The sequence below is a fragment of the Channa argus genome, chromosome 14, assembly GCF_033026475.1.
Source record: "Channa argus isolate prfri chromosome 14, Channa argus male v1.0, whole genome shotgun sequence".
Lineage (NCBI taxonomy): Eukaryota > Metazoa > Chordata > Actinopteri > Anabantiformes > Channidae > Channa > Channa argus.
In genome coordinates this window covers 3,852,106-3,870,241 of record NC_090210.1, presented here as the reverse complement: position 1 = coordinate 3,870,241, position 18,136 = coordinate 3,852,106, and the positions used below count along the sequence as shown (strand labels likewise).

Here is an 18,136-nt window from a genome sequence, read left to right as displayed (position 1 = left end):
TTGTGGATGCGGATTTAACTTTGCAGAGCGAAGATTTTGCACGAAACTGCTTTCTGATTCCTTCTCTATAGTCTCATATAGCCTCTATGTTGTTTTGCTCTTTTCCTGACAAAGTAACTTTATTTCTCAAGTCTGAGAGGTGCTTCACTGGAAATCCACCACTTTGAAGATTAACATTTTATCTCCTCAAACAATAGTTTAAATGCCACAACCCGCTCACCAACATTAAATTCCCCAAACCACTCACTGAATTAAGGATTATCTGTTTAGCCAGGTTCTCCTCAAGTACAGTTCAACCACTCAGATCTGCAGATGTGAATGAATACAAGGGATTGGATTTTGGTTTTCCTCACAGTTATTTATTTAGTTTGTCATGTAAGAAAATAAGACAAAGAAACGTTCCACTTCTCACATTTTCTTTCAATGGCACACAAGGTGAAAGTGTAGCTTTTTGGCAGGAAAAAAAAAAAAAAAAGTCAAAGCAATAAAGAATAATGAAACAAAAGAGTGCATTATGACTTTCATGGTTAATACCTAAACTCTGATGACACCATTAAACAGGGGAAACTAGTATAAGTGTTACAGAATGTAAATCTTAACTGTATGTTTAAACATGTTATAAGCATAAGCTTCATTTGCATAGCTCAAAGTTGTTAAACAAATATGCTTTTTAGTTTGGCTACATGTTCTATTAACTACATGTTGCTACCTTAATGTAAAATAACTTTTCAAAGCAATAAGTGTACAACTATGAAATGCTCGAGTGTCAAGTGCCTTAACCAATCTCAAATGAGAACATCATCAAACAAGAGTCATCCATTCTCACCTTCATATTTTGTATTTAAGTAAGGCTTCTTTTTGTCATACAAAGCTTCAAAATTGACAAAATACACAACAACAGTTGGCATTCTACACTGAAAAGTCATATTAAATGAACTGGTAAACCACAAGTGGGTTAAGCCACGTTGTTCTGTGGACATGTCCATTCTAATAGCATTAGCTTCGTCAGTAGTCACACGTCTTAAGGCTTAGAATGGGTTCCCACACTGCTCCACAGCTTTTACGAACTAAGATCAACAGAGCAGCAGCATCAAAACGAATCTGAAATGAACGCATTGCATCTACATAAATTGTCTCAACACATTTTGGCATTCAAATATTGGTGCATTTAAAAATAATATTTCTCTGTTCTGATTTGTATGATTTGTATTAAAGTACATTCTCCCAGTTTATGATGGACCGAAGGAATACTTGCATCTCTTTCTCCCTCTGTATGTAAAACCACTTAACGTTCACATAGTAAAACAACATTTCAAAGCCTGGTAAAAATCTGGAGGGAACAGATTTTGTCATTTAAGTGAGTGACAGCAGGTCAAAATCAGAGGGATAAGAATCATGCTTCCCTGCTAGTCCCTCTATTATTTGGCCCTTATGTAAAACAATTCTCTGGCGCCCTCACTAGACCTACAAGGATATGACTCGAACCAGCGAGCTGCCCTGACTTGAAACCACCCCAACAAATAACTGATCCCACTTGGATCTTGACTAGGGCAGTTGAATTTGTGCACTGACATAAAAAAACTGCATTTAAAAAAATTATACACTTTCTTCAAAAAGGACAAAAAGTGTATTGAAGTTAATTTAATGCACTGGTGAAACGTGAAGTCACCTGTGCTTGTGTTCTCCTCCCATTTTCTGACTTCATGACTTCAACCCATAGTACCTCCTTTCCTTTCTCAGTAAAATAACTGGGATGATGAGAAAATCAATTTGGTGTGATTATTCCCGAGACAGTAAAATCTAATGGCTTTTCTCTCCCTGGGGGGTTGGCTCAGTCACAGTAAACACAATCACACACATTCATGTACACGATTCACTCAAAAATCTTTGCCCCAACATTGTGTGTTAACTTTTTAAAAATTATTTGTCTAAAAACCGTGTTTTTTCACTAGTGAAATAATAAAAAAAAAAAAAACTATTAAAAACATCACATGCTCTCTTTTCCTGATATCACTGAAAAGGACTGTTGTGTCACACCAAAACATCCCACAGCATAAATAAAACACTAAGGGTCACAGGTTACAAACAGAGGTCGCTCATAAAAAGGAAGGTGCTTTGCCTGCAAAGACTTTTGGTACAAAAAGGTAGAGAAGAAGGAGTTTGTTTAATTTAAAAACTGTAAAAGTCTGACTAATTGGACCAGGTTTTGTGATATATGAAAATAAGTGAGAGTTACCATTCTGTATTTTAATATCGTCCCTGGTAAAAAAGGAATTTCAAGCCATTTTGGCACAACCAGTCTGGCCGAATATATGTTGCTTTTCTTCTAGTATGAGAAAGAATAACACAATATAAGTAGAGGAACAGAAGCCTGATATTTAAAATGTGAATGTTTCAAAAGGCCTATCCTGAAAGCAGGCTGTGGGATGTTTAGTCTGCCCTCATTCCCCTACAAGTAAGGCTGCTCCCACAAAAAGAAGCAGGTGGACACATTAAAATAAAAAGTCACTGGAATGTTTCGATAGAAAAATTGAAATATCTGAAGTCTACAATGGAGTTACATCACTGGATAAGCAAAGAGTAAACATCTGTCTCTTTCTTTCATCTCGACTGTTACTATAAGTTGATATTGCAAATGCACTCAAAGCTCGACCTTTTTCTCACCTAAGGTTGTGCACTTGTACAGCTGGAGGAGGGGATGGGAGTGCAGTGTGGGTGAGGTTTGGATGGGTTGGGGGAAGGATGTAAGGCAGCTGTTACTCCCTCTTGTCAGCTGCTTTTGACTGCTCCCTCTGAATCATGCAGCGGCGGACAATGCTGTCAAAACTCCCCAGGTAGAAAAGGGCGATGGTCCGAAATAGCCCCATTGTAATAATCTGTACAGACAATACACTACAAATTACAAGTTGTAAACTCACGGTTTTAAACAGCAGCTGCCAGTAGCATTTGTCTGGCTAACGTGACAGTAGCTATGCACATATCTGTACCTGCTGGAGACCTTCTGTGATGGAGGTAACAGGTGACATTCCACAGGTGAGGGCAGAAAGCATGTAACCATCTGGTCCCACAGAGCTGTTGAAGTTTCCCTGCTGTAAGAGCAAAGCAAAAACAACATTAGATTTGCAACAGATCACCCATCTACCTTAAAAAAAAAAAAAAATTAAAATCACACGGTAAGTCAAAAGCAGGTGAACTGAATTCCTTACCACTGCGTCTCGAACAACAATTTTGGCCACTTGTTCTGGCTGACAAACTCCAGAAGTTTCAGAAATTAATTTGGTCTCTAGAGGCTATAAGAGAATACAACAAAGGAAAATGGCTTTGAATAGGAGAAAACTTAAGTGAAATGATGTTACTTTTTATGGTGTAGAGATGTTCACCTTTGTTTTATTCTCCTCAGCTAAGCCTGGAGTGTCAGTGTCTGGGGGGTAGGCCACAGTCACATAGATATTGTATGGCTTAATCTGAAAAACAGCAAAACCGTAATGAAAACTAACAACAGGAAACATTTCATTTTAAAAAGTTCTTAAGGGCAGTAAAATTATGTATGAATGCTACTATTAATTTCAGTATGAATCCTTAAGTCAACATTCAAACAAGTAACATACACCTCTTCATCACACAGCAGCAAAGACATGGAAACAAATCAACTGCAAAGTATTTTAAATAGATGCATTCTGAAGTATCTAGAGCTGCAGTGTGTCTCGTAGTTGTGGGGCTGAAATCAGGGAAATTTCAACCATGAGAGGGCAAAACTCACCTCCATCTGCAACGACTCTGCTAAGCCACGCAGGGCGAACTTGGATGGGGAGTACGCGGTGTATCCAAACAGACCAATCTGGCCTGCTTGAGAGGACACAAACATGATGCGGCCCATTCTTCGCTCCTTCATAGTGGTTATGACAGCCCGTGTTGGGTAAACGCTGCCCAGGTAGTTCACCTCCATCAGTTTCTGTAGGAAACCAAGGTTCACATATAGGATAATTGTGGACTCCATAGTGCTGTATGAGTGCAGCTAAAGACATTTCACATTTCAACACTGTTGCACATTTTATCCACTTAGCCAGTCACAACAGACTGCAACTTGTATCAAATATGACCTGCGAGTTAAGTAAAGCACATTCCAAATGTGTTTCCTCATAAGTATTTAATGCCAAAAGACTTTTTTCAAAGCTAATCTGTAGTCTTGGATGGCGAGTAGGCGCATACACACAAAAACACAAACACACACTTTCACCTGGTGTTAATATGAGATGTGCATTATTTTGATTAAAAGTGTTTTTATTACTGTTAAGAGCAGTTTATCGACTTCTGTACATAGCACTATACTTGGAGGTTACACTTCCAAGTACTTACTTTAAAACGATCCACTTCCACTTCCTCAAACTTGCCAGAAATGGATGATCCAGCACAGTTCACAAGCATATCAACAGGTCCGAGCTTCTCCTGAGCCTACACAACAGCAAAAAGCAACTTCAACAGTGCTGCTGCAGAAATCTGAGGTGTTTCAATGTAGTGGTGAAGGTAATATTACCTGTTTTATCACACTTTCCACCTGACTATAATCACTGGAAACATCCACAGATATGCAGAGTACCACCTGAATAAAATACACTTTATTAGCTTTTATAATGTAATGCTCCAAATGTAATGTCCTATGTGAACACAGTGTCATAAAGTGCTATAAAATAATATTTGAACGTAACATATTTTACTAAAAACCATACCTGCTTGTCATTGATGGCATATTTCTCCACATCTTTCTTAGCCTGAAGCAATTTAGCCTAAGGGAAAACATGCATTTTAAAACCTTGTGTAAATGCTGACTGAGTCAAGTCAGGTTTAAAGTTCAATGTTTCCACAGATGTGTGGAGCACAATCCTTGTTTTTTTTTTTTTTTTTTTTTTTTTACCATGTTTGACATTAGACCAGTAAAAAAAAGAGAAACACTAGATTAGGCAGTAGTGTGATCTGACCTCATCTCGGGCCACCAAAGTGATGAAGGCTCCTTGCCTGTAGCACTCAATTGCAATGCACTTCCCGATCCCACTCGAGCCACCTGTCACCTGAAAATGCATAGGAAATAAAACCTGTAGGCTTGGGTGGCAGGTAAACTAGAAAACTGCTGTGTGGCTTCATACATTTAAAAATGTGCAAGTCATTTTTTTAGTGGTGCTATTGGCAATAGTACTGGGTTAGTGTTGATTTGACAGTCTACTCCCTGACACAGTCATAAAGACCATAAACAGAACCATATACAAAACTGAATAATATAACCTTCACAAATATAATGTTAACGTCAGGCTTCACAGACAAGCTAGAGCGAGACATCTAGTGTTAGCTAACTCGCGCTAAATGAACTGGAAATGTTTCATCTAAATACAAATTAACACCTCACTCTGTTGTTTGGTTCACAGTACTTAGCTTATGTGGGTGTGTCACACTTCATAACTGCTAACGTTACGTTACCAAAGTAACGTTAGCACTTCGCAGCACTTACCACAACGTGGGCCCCGTTCAGTTTCAGAGGTTTGGGACTAATAAGAGGCGAGATCATGTACAACAGCAACACAAAGGCAACAATCAAGGCAGCAACTACGAGAAGCATGATGAATGGCAGAAGGAGCCACCAAGAATTGATGAAAAGCCAATTGGTGATCGTTGAGCTCAATCCTTCTTCAGAGGACATGGGTGAAATCTGACAACCGTTAGCTAGTTTGCTAACTAGCAGGCCAGCTTCTGGGGTCCGATAACAGCGCTACGAGGCAGGCGGCGACCTTGAAAGGAGGGTGGCGGTACACAGATGTCGGAGGAGGAGTTGCTCCCTGGTTTGGCAGTGAGTCAAGGAAGTGCAACGACTAGATTATTGTCCCGCGTTGAACCTTCGCTCCCCGTGACAAAGCAGTCTACATGAACGTAAACAAATCCAACTGTGCTGCGTGAACGGACGCTTGACGTTAGGCACTTGGTAATTGTAGTTTTCAGGGCGAAATTTTGCTACGTAATCCAACGGCTGCTGCGCTAATTTAACCACAACTCCCACAATGCAATACTTCTGCTCATCGCTCGTAGTATCCAACACCCGCGCCTTAAATCACTGCCAATAACACATTTTATAATTGTTACTAAAAAGTAAACAGCTGTTATTGATGTAGGTAAGTTTTATTTACATAGTGGGAAAAAACAAAAACAAGAAATTGTAGGCATCAAAAACATGGCTATATGTATAGACATTTACAGTCAACAGATGTTTCCCATCAAAATTAAACAGAAGCTGTTTGCACACTTTGGGAGAAAGAGTACAGTTGTATACAGATGTCTCTAAAATAACGTACATGAAATGTGCAAGTAATATACATTTTAGTTGTAGTGACAAAGCACTCAGTATATGAGCAGTGTGTCCAATTGAGAAATAAACAAATACAAAATAAACTTGCAGCTTTTCTAGAAGGCACATGGTGCACACTCCCACTTATGGCTACAAATAGTTCATGCTTGGAGATGCATTCTTATGCTGTAGAGTATGCAAAAAGATGGTGTATCCAACCTGAGCCATCAATGTCCATCTTCAACACCACGGTCTGGTTTTATCACAATTGGTGATGCATCTTTCTCTTAACAGAAGGCTTAGTTTTTTGCAGTTTGTATTAAGAATGAGCAAAGCCTATGAATAGGTTACAGAAAAATATGTACAGTAAGTTGTGAAAAACCCATGAGCTCGGTGACAAAACACTCCAAAGCTAGCAAGTCCTTTGAAGAAAAAAAAAAAAAAATAGAGTGAACAAATACAACTGTTATGTTTGGAAACTGGAAAGATAATCTAAAGCCAAAGGGCCTAATGCAGTTCTCATCCTGAGTATCCGTCTCAAAACTATACCATGTTCAGCAAGAACTACCTATTATTTTACCTATAAAAATTCTATGAACTCACAGTCAACTTGACTCTCACAGCCCAAGATTTATACATTCCACAAAGTACAGCACACACTTTAAAATGCTTTTTTCTTAATACAAAATAATGAATGTATGCAGGGTATTTTTTAGTCCAATAAAATTTATTTTGAATGTGTAAAGGACCAAAAGCTAGTCCTCACCTAAAATAAATTCTTAGTTTCAATGGCCTTACGTAAATTAATTTTTTAATAGATATAATTATTGTCCCTAATTTTCTTGGGCATTCTGCACACCTTTAGGCTTTAGTGCATACATCAAACAACCCCTGAAATTTGGTAATGTCATATTAGTTTTTTTTATCAGCTGCAGATTGAAAATATTGCATCTTCTTTGGACAACAGTGAATATCAAATAAACTTCAACACTTTGTATTGTTATCCGGTTGGTAGAACAGAGCAGTAATCTTGCCCATTTAACGATAAACCACCAGACCTGGTGAATAGTTGGGTGAGATAGAGGGGAGGGGAAAAAAAAAAAGCGAAGAGAGACGATCACAATTAATTTGCTTTGGTTTGGGTTGGTTCAATCATCCCACCTAGCCTTCTTGTCCAAAGTCGTCTGTGAATTTTTTCAGTTTGTCCAGATCTTGTTCATTTACTGTAGGCTTTGTGCTGGTAAGAGACCTCAGCATGTCAGGCTGAAAAGACAAAAACGTTGTATATTAAAGCCAGGACTCCAATAGAGATTTACAATTATCTAGTGTGTTTATGTCCTTACCATGGATACTATTGGTTCCAGTAGTTTCTCCCCTGGAACCTCCATCCATGTCATTTCAATCGCGTTAGGATCACCAGGGGAGCAGGGGGTCAAGAGGTCATCTACAACCAAGTTGGGGTCAGATCTTGATGACCCTCGAACCTTATTCAAAAGAAAAATCACTGTAAAGTTAAGAAAATGACATGATTATGGCATGAAACTGTGTGAAATTTGAATAGACATACGCGTTTAAAGTGGGTTGCTGACTGGACTTTTCGAACTGGCTGCATTAGAGCATCTCTGACAATGACACTGATATCTGCTCCTGAATATCCCTCTGTCTTCTTGCCCAAAGTGACAAAGTCAGAATCGGTTAGACTACTTGGGGTAGAGCCCAGATGGAGTTTGAACATGAAGGAGCGTGCGTGCTCTTCAGGCAATGGGATGTAGATCCTCTTCTCAAATCTGAAAGAGTGTGATTGGTGTACAGTGAACACAGGTGAAAGACAACATGGTTACAAAATAATTTTCATCCACTAATAACAGTTACCTTCTTCTGATGGCTGAGTCTAGGGTCCACGGGATGTTTGTTGCTCCAAGTACCAACACTCCATCATTATCATTCCCCACACCTGCAAAACAACAAGTCAAGGGGAAAGACAAGATTGAAATTAAACAAGCTTTAAAGACACGGCACATTTATGCAGCTACTTGTGATGAGGAAAGTACCCCTTTAAAGTCTAACAGTTAGAGGAAGAGGCTCTAATTTACTTGTTGCAAATTGTGTTGCACCTCTAACCACATCCTAATCAGTGATGTCACAGCTCGCTTTTCAACAACATCAACTACCCCAACATCTGTTTGGGGAAGTGACAAAAATCTAAAATATATAAATTTAGATTCTAGCAGTTTTCTCCCCATGAGACTCTGTGCTCATGTAGCCTATTCAGGTTAGCTTTCAGTTATGAAAACGTAAACAGAATAGAGCCAGTCCATGCACTGCCCTACTGTGAAAGAAAAAAATTCCAATACAATCCGTAAGGCATTTATACTGTTTTACCAGTCCTGAGTTTCTATGATAACACATTTATCTAAATGGTAAATGGTCTGCACTTATATAGCGCTTTTCTACCTATTGGTACTCAAAACGCTTTACACTGCTTCTTTTTCACCCATTTACACACTGATGGCCAGCTGCACTCAACCGGAGCAACAAAGTTGGGGTCCAGTGTCTTGCTCAAGGCACTTCGACATGTGACCCGAGGATTGAACCAACAACTGCGAGATTGGTGGACAACCAGTCTCGCCCCATATCCATCTGATGTTTAGCTATAGTAAAATTAAAGGGACTTAAACTGAAATTTTTTTACTCAACTCCCATTTTAGATCCCAGATGTGGTTTCTGATTTCACAGAATAGTACTAAAAAAACTGTTCCTTATACACACACATTATTATATAATACACAAATACCAGGTTCTAAAGCAATTTAAAAATAAAATGTCTGAACCGTTGTTTTTGCTGGCATAAACAATGTGCAAATTAAGTCACCACTTTGGAGTCACTGAGACATAAAGGGCCATCTCAGGCCTATACCACACATCAATATTTTGCTTATTGTTTTTTCCCCCCATGATCAGAGTCATAAGTACTTCTTACCTCTCTCAGTATAAGTTCAGCTCTATCTTCATTCATATTTAATAGCCATAACAAAGTATGAAATTGTTTACAAACTCAATTTGATCATTTCTTACTAAGCAGAGAAAATTGTTTTTTGAAATTTAACTCAACAGACATACCCTGCATCTGAACCAGGAACTCTGTCTTAATACGACGAGCGGCCTCACTCTCATTTTCACTTCTTGAGCCACACAGGGAGTCAATCTCATCAATGAAGATGATAGAAGGCTTATGCTCTCTTGCAAGGGTGAAAAGATTCTTCACCAACCTGGAAAGTAAAACAAAAGTTTTCAGGCAGTGATATAAGAAAATTATTTTGCTTGCAACATAATTATTTGCTAACGCATGCTCCCCTGGATTGCTGATAGTTAAAATTCACTCACTTTTCACTCTCTCCCAGCCATTTAGAGACGAGGTCGGATGAGGAGATGGAAAAGAACGTTGAGTTGTTTGCCTCTGTGGCAACAGCTTTAGCCAGATATGACTTTCCTGTTCCTGGAGGTCCAAAGAGCAAGATTCCCCTCCATGGAGTTCTCTTTCCTGTCAGTCAAATGCAGAGGCAATTTAGTCTATGAGCGTGTCGCCAAAGCACCATCTACTGCACTCTGACACAAATATTCTGTGTATCATTAATGATTGCTTCTTTCATTTAAAACCTAAGCATTGCTTTGAATCCTATTAAATATGATTTAATACCTGTAAAGAGGTGGGGGAATTTGATTGGAAGAATAACGGCTTCTTTCAGGGCCTCCTTCGCTCCCTCTAGACCAGCAACATCATTCCATTTAATGTTTGGTTTCTCCATAACAATTGCACCTGAAAAAACAAAACAAAATAAAATGTTATACATAAATTTGATTACATTACTGAAAAGTCACAATGATGCCTTACTTATGACATGATAGCATGTACCAAACACCTAAGAATTAACGAATACTGCAACAACTCGGTTTAGAGATTAGTTTAAAAAAAAATGCACATGCAAAATCCAAATAGTCCCGAAAAAGAATATTACAAACCTGAGAGTTGATTTTGGAACTTCTTTTTCTCTGGATCATCACCTTCATCACTTTCATTCCTAGTCACACAAAAACAATTTAAAAATATAATAGTAATAACTGTCTAAATTTCAGGAACAAATTGTAGATTTGATCCTTTATTTTAGGCGAAAACAGATTTTCGATCCAGATCTGAATGGCACCACATGATCATTGCCCCACCCATAAACACACCCTTTGTCATCAGACTGTGACTCTTTGACAGGCTTAGCAGGAGGAGCCTTCTCTTTCTTCTTTAGATACTCTTTCAACTTCTCTGCTCTGTCCAAATATTCTGCACATTTCCCTCGGATGCTCTGTTTAGCTTTGTCACCCTGGGCTTCATCTGTCAAGAATAAGCATAAAATATTAACAGATTTCAGGCTTTGGGATTCAACATCGCTGTCTCGTGATTTCAATTTAACAGGTTAATTACTCATAAAATATTAAGATTGACAAATTGCATAATAGTGTTTCAGGAAATTATTGTACTATTTTGTGGGGACATCACAACTATCATGGAAAGTGACTCGCATGTCATTTTGCACAAGGCAATAATAGTCTCGTATAGCTGCAACCATTTCAAGAAAGATGAGGTGATTATTAAAATGTGCCTATGATTACCAAATGTATACTCTATGCCTTACATTTTACCACATGAAGGAAGTACTGAACGGCAGCCTGATAGAGACGCAGAGCCTCCTCATAGTTCTGAGCTTTATCCTCCTGAGCAGCCTTGCCGGCAAGATCAATGGCTTTCTAAAATCACAGAGACAGACACTTGTAAGTACTGGAACAAATGACAATTGATGTGTGAGAAGGTCAAAAAGTCTTTGAACTATGAAACTTTTTTCAGTCTATGTTAACTGTTAAAAATAATCAAAAGGTAAAAACATAACGTTACAAAATTTACCCTTTATGGGTCATAAAATACGTAGACACATTGAACATTGAACACATTGCTACATGTCAATTTCCTATGAGCGTATTTTACCGTAATTTAATATATGTAATGACCTCATACAACGTAACACCTGTTCTGTGCGACGACACTACACACACCGAGGTAACAGAGCCTAAACCCTGAGAACTTATTTTTAGGTTTTTTTTAAGTCTCCGTAGTTATAAAGAGTAGCTATACCACAAATGCGTAAGACTCATACAAAAATAGGCCTACACCACAAATGGATTGTCCTTCTATTGGACATCGGATGTCTTTTGAAAGGCCAAATAAAAACCAGTTAGCTAGCAAAGTTAATCACATTAGCAGTCTAGTCCATACAAAACTATCAATAACGTGAAACCATATATTTAACAACTGTATTTACTTAAACGTCCAAAATCATCGACCTTTTTATGGCACATTGGCCACTGTATCCCCTTTTTTGATTGTTTTTTTTTTTGTTGTTCAGAACTGTCAAATTCACGCCTAACATGGCTAACTGAATTAGCCAACCATGCTAACTAGCCGCTAGCGTTGATGTCACAAACATTTAGCTACTTTACCCGGTAGAAATCTTCTATAGTGAACAACGTCTAACAAAACTAAGTGACAGATTGTATTTGTCACGACCTACCGTGCTTTCTAGTGTAGTCTTACTCGTAAACAACTTTTTTTAGCTTATTTTATGCGCGTTTTAGCAAGCTCTGGGTTGGTCTTAAACTTACCTGTAAATTGTTGTTGGTAGCCATAAGGGCCGATCACTTGTCCAATAATCGAAATAAAATGAACACCGCCGTGTGTAGCCAATGTTTACACAATCTGATTTATGTAGCGGTAAAGGTAAACAGTTAGCTTAATTTTCGAGTATTTTATCAGCCTTGTTTTTGTTTCTTAGATCGCCCCCGAATAAGATCGAAGAGGAAACTTCCGTATTATACAGCCGATACTCGCATGCACGGAATGTGATGACGTCAAGACGTAACTTTGCTTATGAGCTTCCGGTATCCTTTTGTTCACAATCTAGTGAAAATACATTTGCCATCTGTTTGTGTTGCTTTTGTTACCCTACGTCTATTTCACCACTCTTTTTTCTTAGCTCTGTTTAATGTGTTATCATGTAGTGTTTTTGGTGAGAGGTTCACTCCAACGCATAGCCTTTATGTAGCCGACGTGAATCTTTCTTGAAAATATTCTCTCAGTTATCAAAATTTCTACTTGCAAACTCATAGTATTGTGAGATATTACTAATTTTATCATCACGGAGAATGAGCTCCAGTTGTAAATTTTTGTAATAACCTCTTTATTGACTTGGTAGTCCTGTAGTTCTTCTACTCTGTCCAGGTACTGTTTACATTTGTCTCTGATCTTCTGGTTGCCATCTTTACCCTGAGGTTCACCTGATGGGAAGAACAACATTCATTTAAGTTAGAATTATATATTGTGGTTGGTATGAACATTTTATAATCTATCTTTTATAACAAGTTAGGTAATTACACTAATTAAAATTAGCATTTATATACACAAGCAATCAGCAGACTAAAGCCTAGTAAAAATTCAAATGAAATGCTAATTAATTGATAAAGCAGTTAGAGGGATGGACACCCATGTACAGTCTGTTAAATGACTTTAAAAGGTTCGGTTGGTGTTTAAATGTGACATCAGAAGCATTTTGTTTCCAGCCATTTTAACGCACGTTTTAAAATGTGCAGAAAGTACTTGACAGCATGTTGGTAGGAACGAATAGCTTCTTCGTAGTTCCCGGCCTGGTCCTCTTGTGAGGCCTTTTGTGCTACGGCAATAGCTTTCTGAAAGAGTGAAAAATTAATTCAGATTTTAAACACAATCAGACCTTTTATCTTTACCACATAAAAGTCCGTGTGACTTGAATCTAGAGTCTGAGTGATTTCATATGGCATCAGTGTCCCATAAATTTCATGAATCTACTTCAGTCAAAACAAAGGTAATGTGTCTGCATGTTATCAGTATACTGCCTATTACCAAGCAAACTGTCAGACAATTGTGTAATAAACCACTGTATTTGTAATCTGTCAGTGAAAATCATTGTGTGAACATTTGCCAAACTATTGTCTATGACCAACTAATACATTTTAGTTATACATGAATACAGTTTTTATATTAGCAGATTGATTCCTAAAACTCTCCTGTAGAATATTAGTAACCCAGTACCCCAAGACCCCATTTAGCTATTAGTGAACTTTGGGGTAGACCTGCTATTTTGTTATTTAAAAATCACTGTACAGCGTGTATGTAGAATACAGAATTGTTATAAAAAGTACTCAAATGATAAAAAAAAAACACATTATTAATTAAAGTTCCGATTTAACACTTGAAATCAACTTGATATAAGACTTGTTATAAATCTCTGTTTTTGTTTAGTGATGCACCGCAGGCTGCTCTTGCAGAACATAAATATTAACATAGATGCCCCTGCACTGAAGCCAATAACTGCTTATTCTGTTATAGTTTATCAAAACATTGAGAGTTATTTTAATAATCGATACCAAACTCATACAAACAGATTACTAAAATGAAACTGTCAGAGTGCAAGCAGCTACACTCGGTTGGTCCAGTGAGACACACTGTAAACAAACCGTGGTCTGTCCAGCTTTAAGGAAACTTATCCTACCTACCTGGAGATTAGTTGGCTCCATGCGGAGTCCTGTGATAATTGAAAAACCCCACAGTTCTAACTTGTGATCTGCGCCAGGCTTGTTTCGTTTACCCAGTTGTTCTGTAAAGTGGCTGAACTCTTAAGTTCCTGTTTGCCTACCAGTCCCTCTGTCCTGACACATGCGCTCAAGAAAGCAGTCTGCCCAGTTATAAAGGAATGACAACGATGCCGGGGCGCGGAAACTCTCCTGCCAATGAGTCACGGTGCTTTATTGTTGTTGTGCGGGTTACAAAGACAAAAGGATGCTAATAAATGATCCCAATTTAAAGAGCTGCTTCAGAATGTGCTCTGGAGGACTCTTTCAAAGGGTCCCTATTTAATTGGAAATAATTCGGGGCAGTAGAAGTAGAATAATAAGAATTAAATGTAAATACGCCAGGTTTTTTTTTTTTTTTTTTTTTTGTAACGCATCTTTTATTACAAAAAGCCCAATAATTCCGACTTCATCTGTACGTGTGTGCGTAAACGCGGTAATAAAATGTCGGTCACTGCATCTCGTGTGACGGCCTCTAGAGGTCGCCCGAAGATAATTATTAAAACATCATGTTCGCATCATGGAATCTCACTCTCGGGGTAAATTTTAGATTCTTTTGATTTAGCTGTCGGAGATAATAAGCTTTATATTCATATAAGAATACATAATTTATATATAAAATAAAACGTAATGATGTAAAAGATACAAAAGGTTTTCTCCCTTTTCTAATTTTGATTTTCCAAAAAAAAAAAAAGAAAAACATTCAGTGCATTTGCACATTTTGTTATTGGTTTAATATTAAGGCCATGTTCGAAGCAGACTTTTCTGTTTCAGAAACTGTATCTATCTGCAGTATCGCCCTATTATCTACTCTCTGCTATAAGGTATTCTATTAAAACGGATCCAAAGATGAGTGTTTTAAAATATTTAGGGTACAAACCAGATGTGGTCATATGAAACGCTTTATACCACCAAAAAAGTTGTCAATAACTAAGGCAACTTGTAAATTGATCAGAAGAAAAGAAAGGGAAAATATCTGCACGCAAGCGATAACTGATCAGAGACCTTTGGCCCCACTCAGTGGATTAGCTCAAACCATCCACAGCCCGACACCTGATAGTTCCAGTGTGGCGCACACGGTGTGGCCAGGAAGACGGGAAGCCTGCGTTACTTTGGGAACATGCGGCGGAAAGAAAGCACGCCTTCCACAAGAGAAGACCAACTTAGAGCTTCTCCATAAGCGGACGTGGATGGTGACACTGGGGAAAAGAAATTCGCGCGGTTTGGCGCCTGTCGCGGAGATGTATAGATGACAAGTTCTGCACGCTGCGGGTTGCTCTCAGCATCTAGGATCTTTGGTGTGGAACATGGCTAGAGGGATGAGGGGAGCTCGTCTCCTCGCTGTGTTTTTGACTTTTGCGTTATCGCTTTTCAGACGGGCCGAGGGACAAGGACCTTCTGATGACTTAACAGGTTTTAGTTTGAATCCGCCGTATTTCAACCTCGCCGAGGGGTCTACAATCTCTGCCACAGCAACCTGCGGTCAGGATGAGGCTGGGAGACCGAGAAAGGATTTATACTGTAAGCTTGTTGGAGGACCTAACTCCAGATATCCTCCTCAAAATATACAGGTAGGATCACATTCTTGATTCGGGCTCACTCCAGCTTTTCCTACAAACAGGTAATGTAAGCGCTGTACAGCATCAAGCAGGCTACAATTAGTAAGCAGGAAGTGATATAGGTCAGTGAATGATAGCATACTACAGTCTGTTTATGTGGAATTTTCTTCATATTAATATGCAACTGAAAAAAATGTGTCATCTTGTAAAATGTACTAAACGAGTGTTTGGAGCTCTAGAGGGAACCCTGCCAGTCATGCCCGCCCTACCCAAGTTGTACGACAGCCAGAAATAGTTCAGAACTACACCATTGTAGTTGAGTCCCAGGTTTTCTAAAGGAAATGGCTTTTCTGTATTGGAAGCTATTCTGAGCGGCCCCACATTGCTGTAAGAACAATTTCACTGTGACAGTTACATGCCCCCCACCCCCTTTTTAAAAAACGTATTTGGTTCTGTGCCAGCGCCTCCCTCCATTCTAAACTATGCATGTAGTTTGCTGCAATGATTTGGGTGTGTTTCTGAATATTAACAATTGTACTCCACTTAGGGTCAGTTTTGTGACTATTGCAACGCCATTGACCCAAACAAAGCCCACCCGGTGACCAACGCCATCGATGGGACTGAGAGTTGGTGGCAGAGCCCTCCTCTCTCCAGGGGACTGGGCTACAATGAAGTTAATGTTACCCTGGACCTTGGACAGGTGAGATTATCATACTTTAATCGTGGTTTACCTGCTGCTACCTGCTGTGTGAATAATGATTGCTCTGTGGTGGCAGTGAAACACATACCTGGATACCTGTGGAAGGAGTAGGAATGTGTTTTTCTGTCTTTGCTCTGGCTCTGCTGCTGAGTTGTGTCATTCATGTGAGGTGGTGGATTTGGGCATCTTCCTCAGTGCTGTGTTTCACTGCTGCTCCTTTGTTTCAGGTGTTCAAGGAAGAAATTTGTTTGGAGTCAAGATTTTTCATTTACAATCATATTCCATGTGTTTACAATTTCAGTGGGAGCTTTATTATATTACCTAGCCGTGACCACGTGATCGTCCTACAGCTGGATGCTTTCCAGGAATCAGATTCACGCCCCTTGGCCCTTGAACATGCTGCTCCGTAGTGACTTGTGTCTCTGGAAGGGCTTTGGCTCAGGGATCCCAAAAATGCATCTCATGCTCAATTATCCACTGTTAGGAAAGAAGGGAATTTTGTCTTAGGATCAGGGATCAGAAGGATGGCAAATCAGATCCAAAGAGTGCAGGGGTGTTGTCCTGTATGAAGAGGGTTTTGTATGAAGAGGGTTTTGACTAATTTTGGAGAGCAACAAGAGAGCTCCTCTCCACACGTGTTGAATCTTTGGCTCCCAGTGGGCACAGTGTCAGACAATGGGTGTTAGCTTTTCAATCTCTGTTTTTAGACAGACTGAGCTGAGCAAAGACCCTACATGGCTAAATATAGCCCACGCTTAGAAGAGGATGGGCACATGCAGGGCTTCTAGGGATGTCTGACTTTAATACGTGGTAATACGCAGTTTATTTGGGAGCAGGCAAAGCAGCATTATTGAATTATGGTGTGCTAAAAAGAGCAGGGCTAGATATGTGGCTCTGACTACCAACCACAAAACACCCTGCTGCCCCTAAATTCATCACCATCACCTCAACCGAATACTCGCACCTGTCACATCCATTTTTCTTTCAATGGCATCGGATGCAACCGCTGAGACTGTAAACAGTGTCCAACTGCCAGTGTGGCATTTTAGGTCATACGATTGTTTTAGCACTCAAATATTCTACCTATTCTGTCAAGGAAAATGGATTTGAAAAGAGCTTTCCCAGTATGGTATGTAGTCACTAATGAGCTAATGAGAAATGTACCTATGGCAGCTTCCACTTTCTCTAAAACAATCAAACTCAACATTCTCTGGTACTGAGGAAGGACACTGCTCTATAAACGCAGAAAAAAGCTGGTGCATTATAAATGAGACATCACTTAAAGGCTGTTCATATTGGCATATATTGTGATTTGAGTGTAAAAGGGAGTTTTGGGGGGGGCGGGGGGCATTTTCCTTCATTGAAATAGCTGATTTACTTGTCAAGCAGTTTGACTGTCCCATATAGTTTTTTTTGGATTTGTTTTGAAGTCTACAGGGTGAATAATGCGGTCACTGACATGTGGGCCAGACTCACCTCAATGGGTTTGCGGTTTCTTTTAGGACCTACATGCTCTTAAAACATACCACACTGAGGACAGGGTGGCTGCTGTGTTTATAGCTCTCAGGAGATATATTAGATAGCAGCACAGTTGTTGTTTATGTTAAATGATGTTGAAGTTCAATGATAAGGCTCAAAGAGAGGCCCCCTTTTTTTTGACAGCCGTTTCCGTTTTTTTCTGCTTCAAAGAATCTGTTTGAAGCAAGGTGTTCGTGTGTTTAAAGCTAGACTACTCTGACTGATAGTGAACTCAGTTTGTCAGGTGGCAATGTTGGGCTGTCAGTTGGTCTGTTGGTTCACCGTGGATTTTCATGAAATGTTGTACAGCGTTCACGGTTCTGG

General features: G+C 39.1%; 3 protein-coding genes across 10 annotated transcripts in view; 1 reads left to right on the top strand and 2 right to left on the bottom strand.

Moving 5' to 3' along the window:
- Positions 1–337: 337 nt before the first annotated feature.
- Positions 338–5,965, bottom strand: kdsr (3-ketodihydrosphingosine reductase). Of its 2 annotated transcripts, XR_010910618.1 has the most exons (11): positions 5,501–5,965; positions 4,977–5,066; positions 4,728–4,784; positions 4,535–4,600; positions 4,357–4,452; positions 3,761–3,952; positions 3,381–3,464; positions 3,207–3,290; positions 2,988–3,089; positions 2,665–2,876; positions 338–1,101 (listed from the first exon to the last, which is right to left on the bottom strand). XR_010910618.1 is itself a non-coding variant. In XM_067474865.1 (10 exons), exons 1-10 carry the CDS (start codon positions 5,687–5,689, stop codon positions 2,757–2,759), a joined length of 1,080 nt encoding a protein of 359 aa, XP_067330966.1. In that variant the 5' UTR covers positions 5,690–5,964; the 3' UTR covers positions 338–2,756. The 2 variants fall into 2 exon arrangements, 1 of the variants encoding a protein (XP_067330966.1); XM_067474865.1 differs by having other exon boundaries at positions 338–2,876; positions 5,501–5,964.
- Positions 5,966–6,143: 178 nt separating this feature from the next.
- Positions 6,144–16,469, bottom strand: vps4b (vacuolar protein sorting 4 homolog B). Of its 3 annotated transcripts, none has more exons than XM_067474861.1 (13): positions 16,383–16,469; positions 13,003–13,114; positions 12,606–12,706; positions 11,014–11,125; positions 10,562–10,712; positions 10,349–10,407; positions 10,026–10,145; positions 9,713–9,869; positions 9,449–9,597; positions 8,201–8,282; positions 7,896–8,115; positions 7,672–7,812; positions 6,144–7,591 (listed from the first exon to the last, which is right to left on the bottom strand). In XM_067474861.1, the coding sequence occupies exons 1-13, from the start codon at positions 16,452–16,454 to the stop codon at positions 7,490–7,492; spliced, it is 1,578 nt and encodes a 525-aa protein (XP_067330962.1). In that variant the 5' UTR covers positions 16,455–16,469; the 3' UTR covers positions 6,144–7,489. The 3 variants fall into 3 exon arrangements, with proteins under 3 accessions (XP_067330962.1, XP_067330964.1, XP_067330965.1); XM_067474863.1 differs by lacking the exon at positions 16,383–16,469 and adding an exon at positions 13,961–14,119; XM_067474864.1 differs by lacking the exons at positions 12,606–12,706; positions 13,003–13,114; positions 16,383–16,469 and adding an exon at positions 12,035–12,274.
- LOC137098539 (laminin subunit alpha-3-like) overlaps positions 15,090–18,136 on the top strand; it is a 49,788-nt gene continuing 46,741 nt past the window's right edge. For 4 of the 5 annotated variants that reach the window (XM_067474858.1, XM_067474857.1, XM_067474856.1 and 1 more), the window contains exons 1-2: positions 15,090–15,606; positions 16,142–16,294. In XM_067474858.1, the coding sequence (XP_067330959.1) occupies positions 15,343–15,606; positions 16,142–16,294 (417 nt within the window). In that variant the 5' untranslated portion in view covers positions 15,090–15,342. The remainder of the gene's footprint in view (positions 15,607–16,141; positions 16,295–18,136) is intronic. The other variant, XM_067474859.1, reaches the window with a different exon arrangement.

Coding starts and splice junctions, on each gene's coding strand:
- vps4b (XM_067474861.1), bottom strand. CDS start 16,454: ATGACACAACTCAGCAGCAGAGCCAGAGCAAAGACAGAAAAACACATT. Junction 13,115..16,382: donor CTCCTTCCACAGGTATCCAG/GTATGTGTTTCA, acceptor TCACTCTTTCAG/AAAGCTATTGCCGTAGCACA. Junction 11,126..12,605: donor ACTACCAAGTCAATAAAGAG/GTTATTACAAAA, acceptor CTGTGATTTTAG/AAAGCCATTGATCTTGCCGG.
- kdsr (XM_067474865.1), bottom strand. CDS start 5,689: ATGTCCTCTGAAGAAGGATTGAGCTCAACGATCACCAATTGGCTTTTC. Junction 5,067..5,500: donor TGAACGGGGCCCACGTTGTG/GTAAGTGCTGCG, acceptor ATGCATTTTCAG/GTGACAGGTGGCTCGAGTGG. Junction 2,877..2,987: donor TCACAGAAGGTCTCCAGCAG/GTACAGATATGT, acceptor TTGTCTGTACAG/ATTATTACAATGGGGCTATT.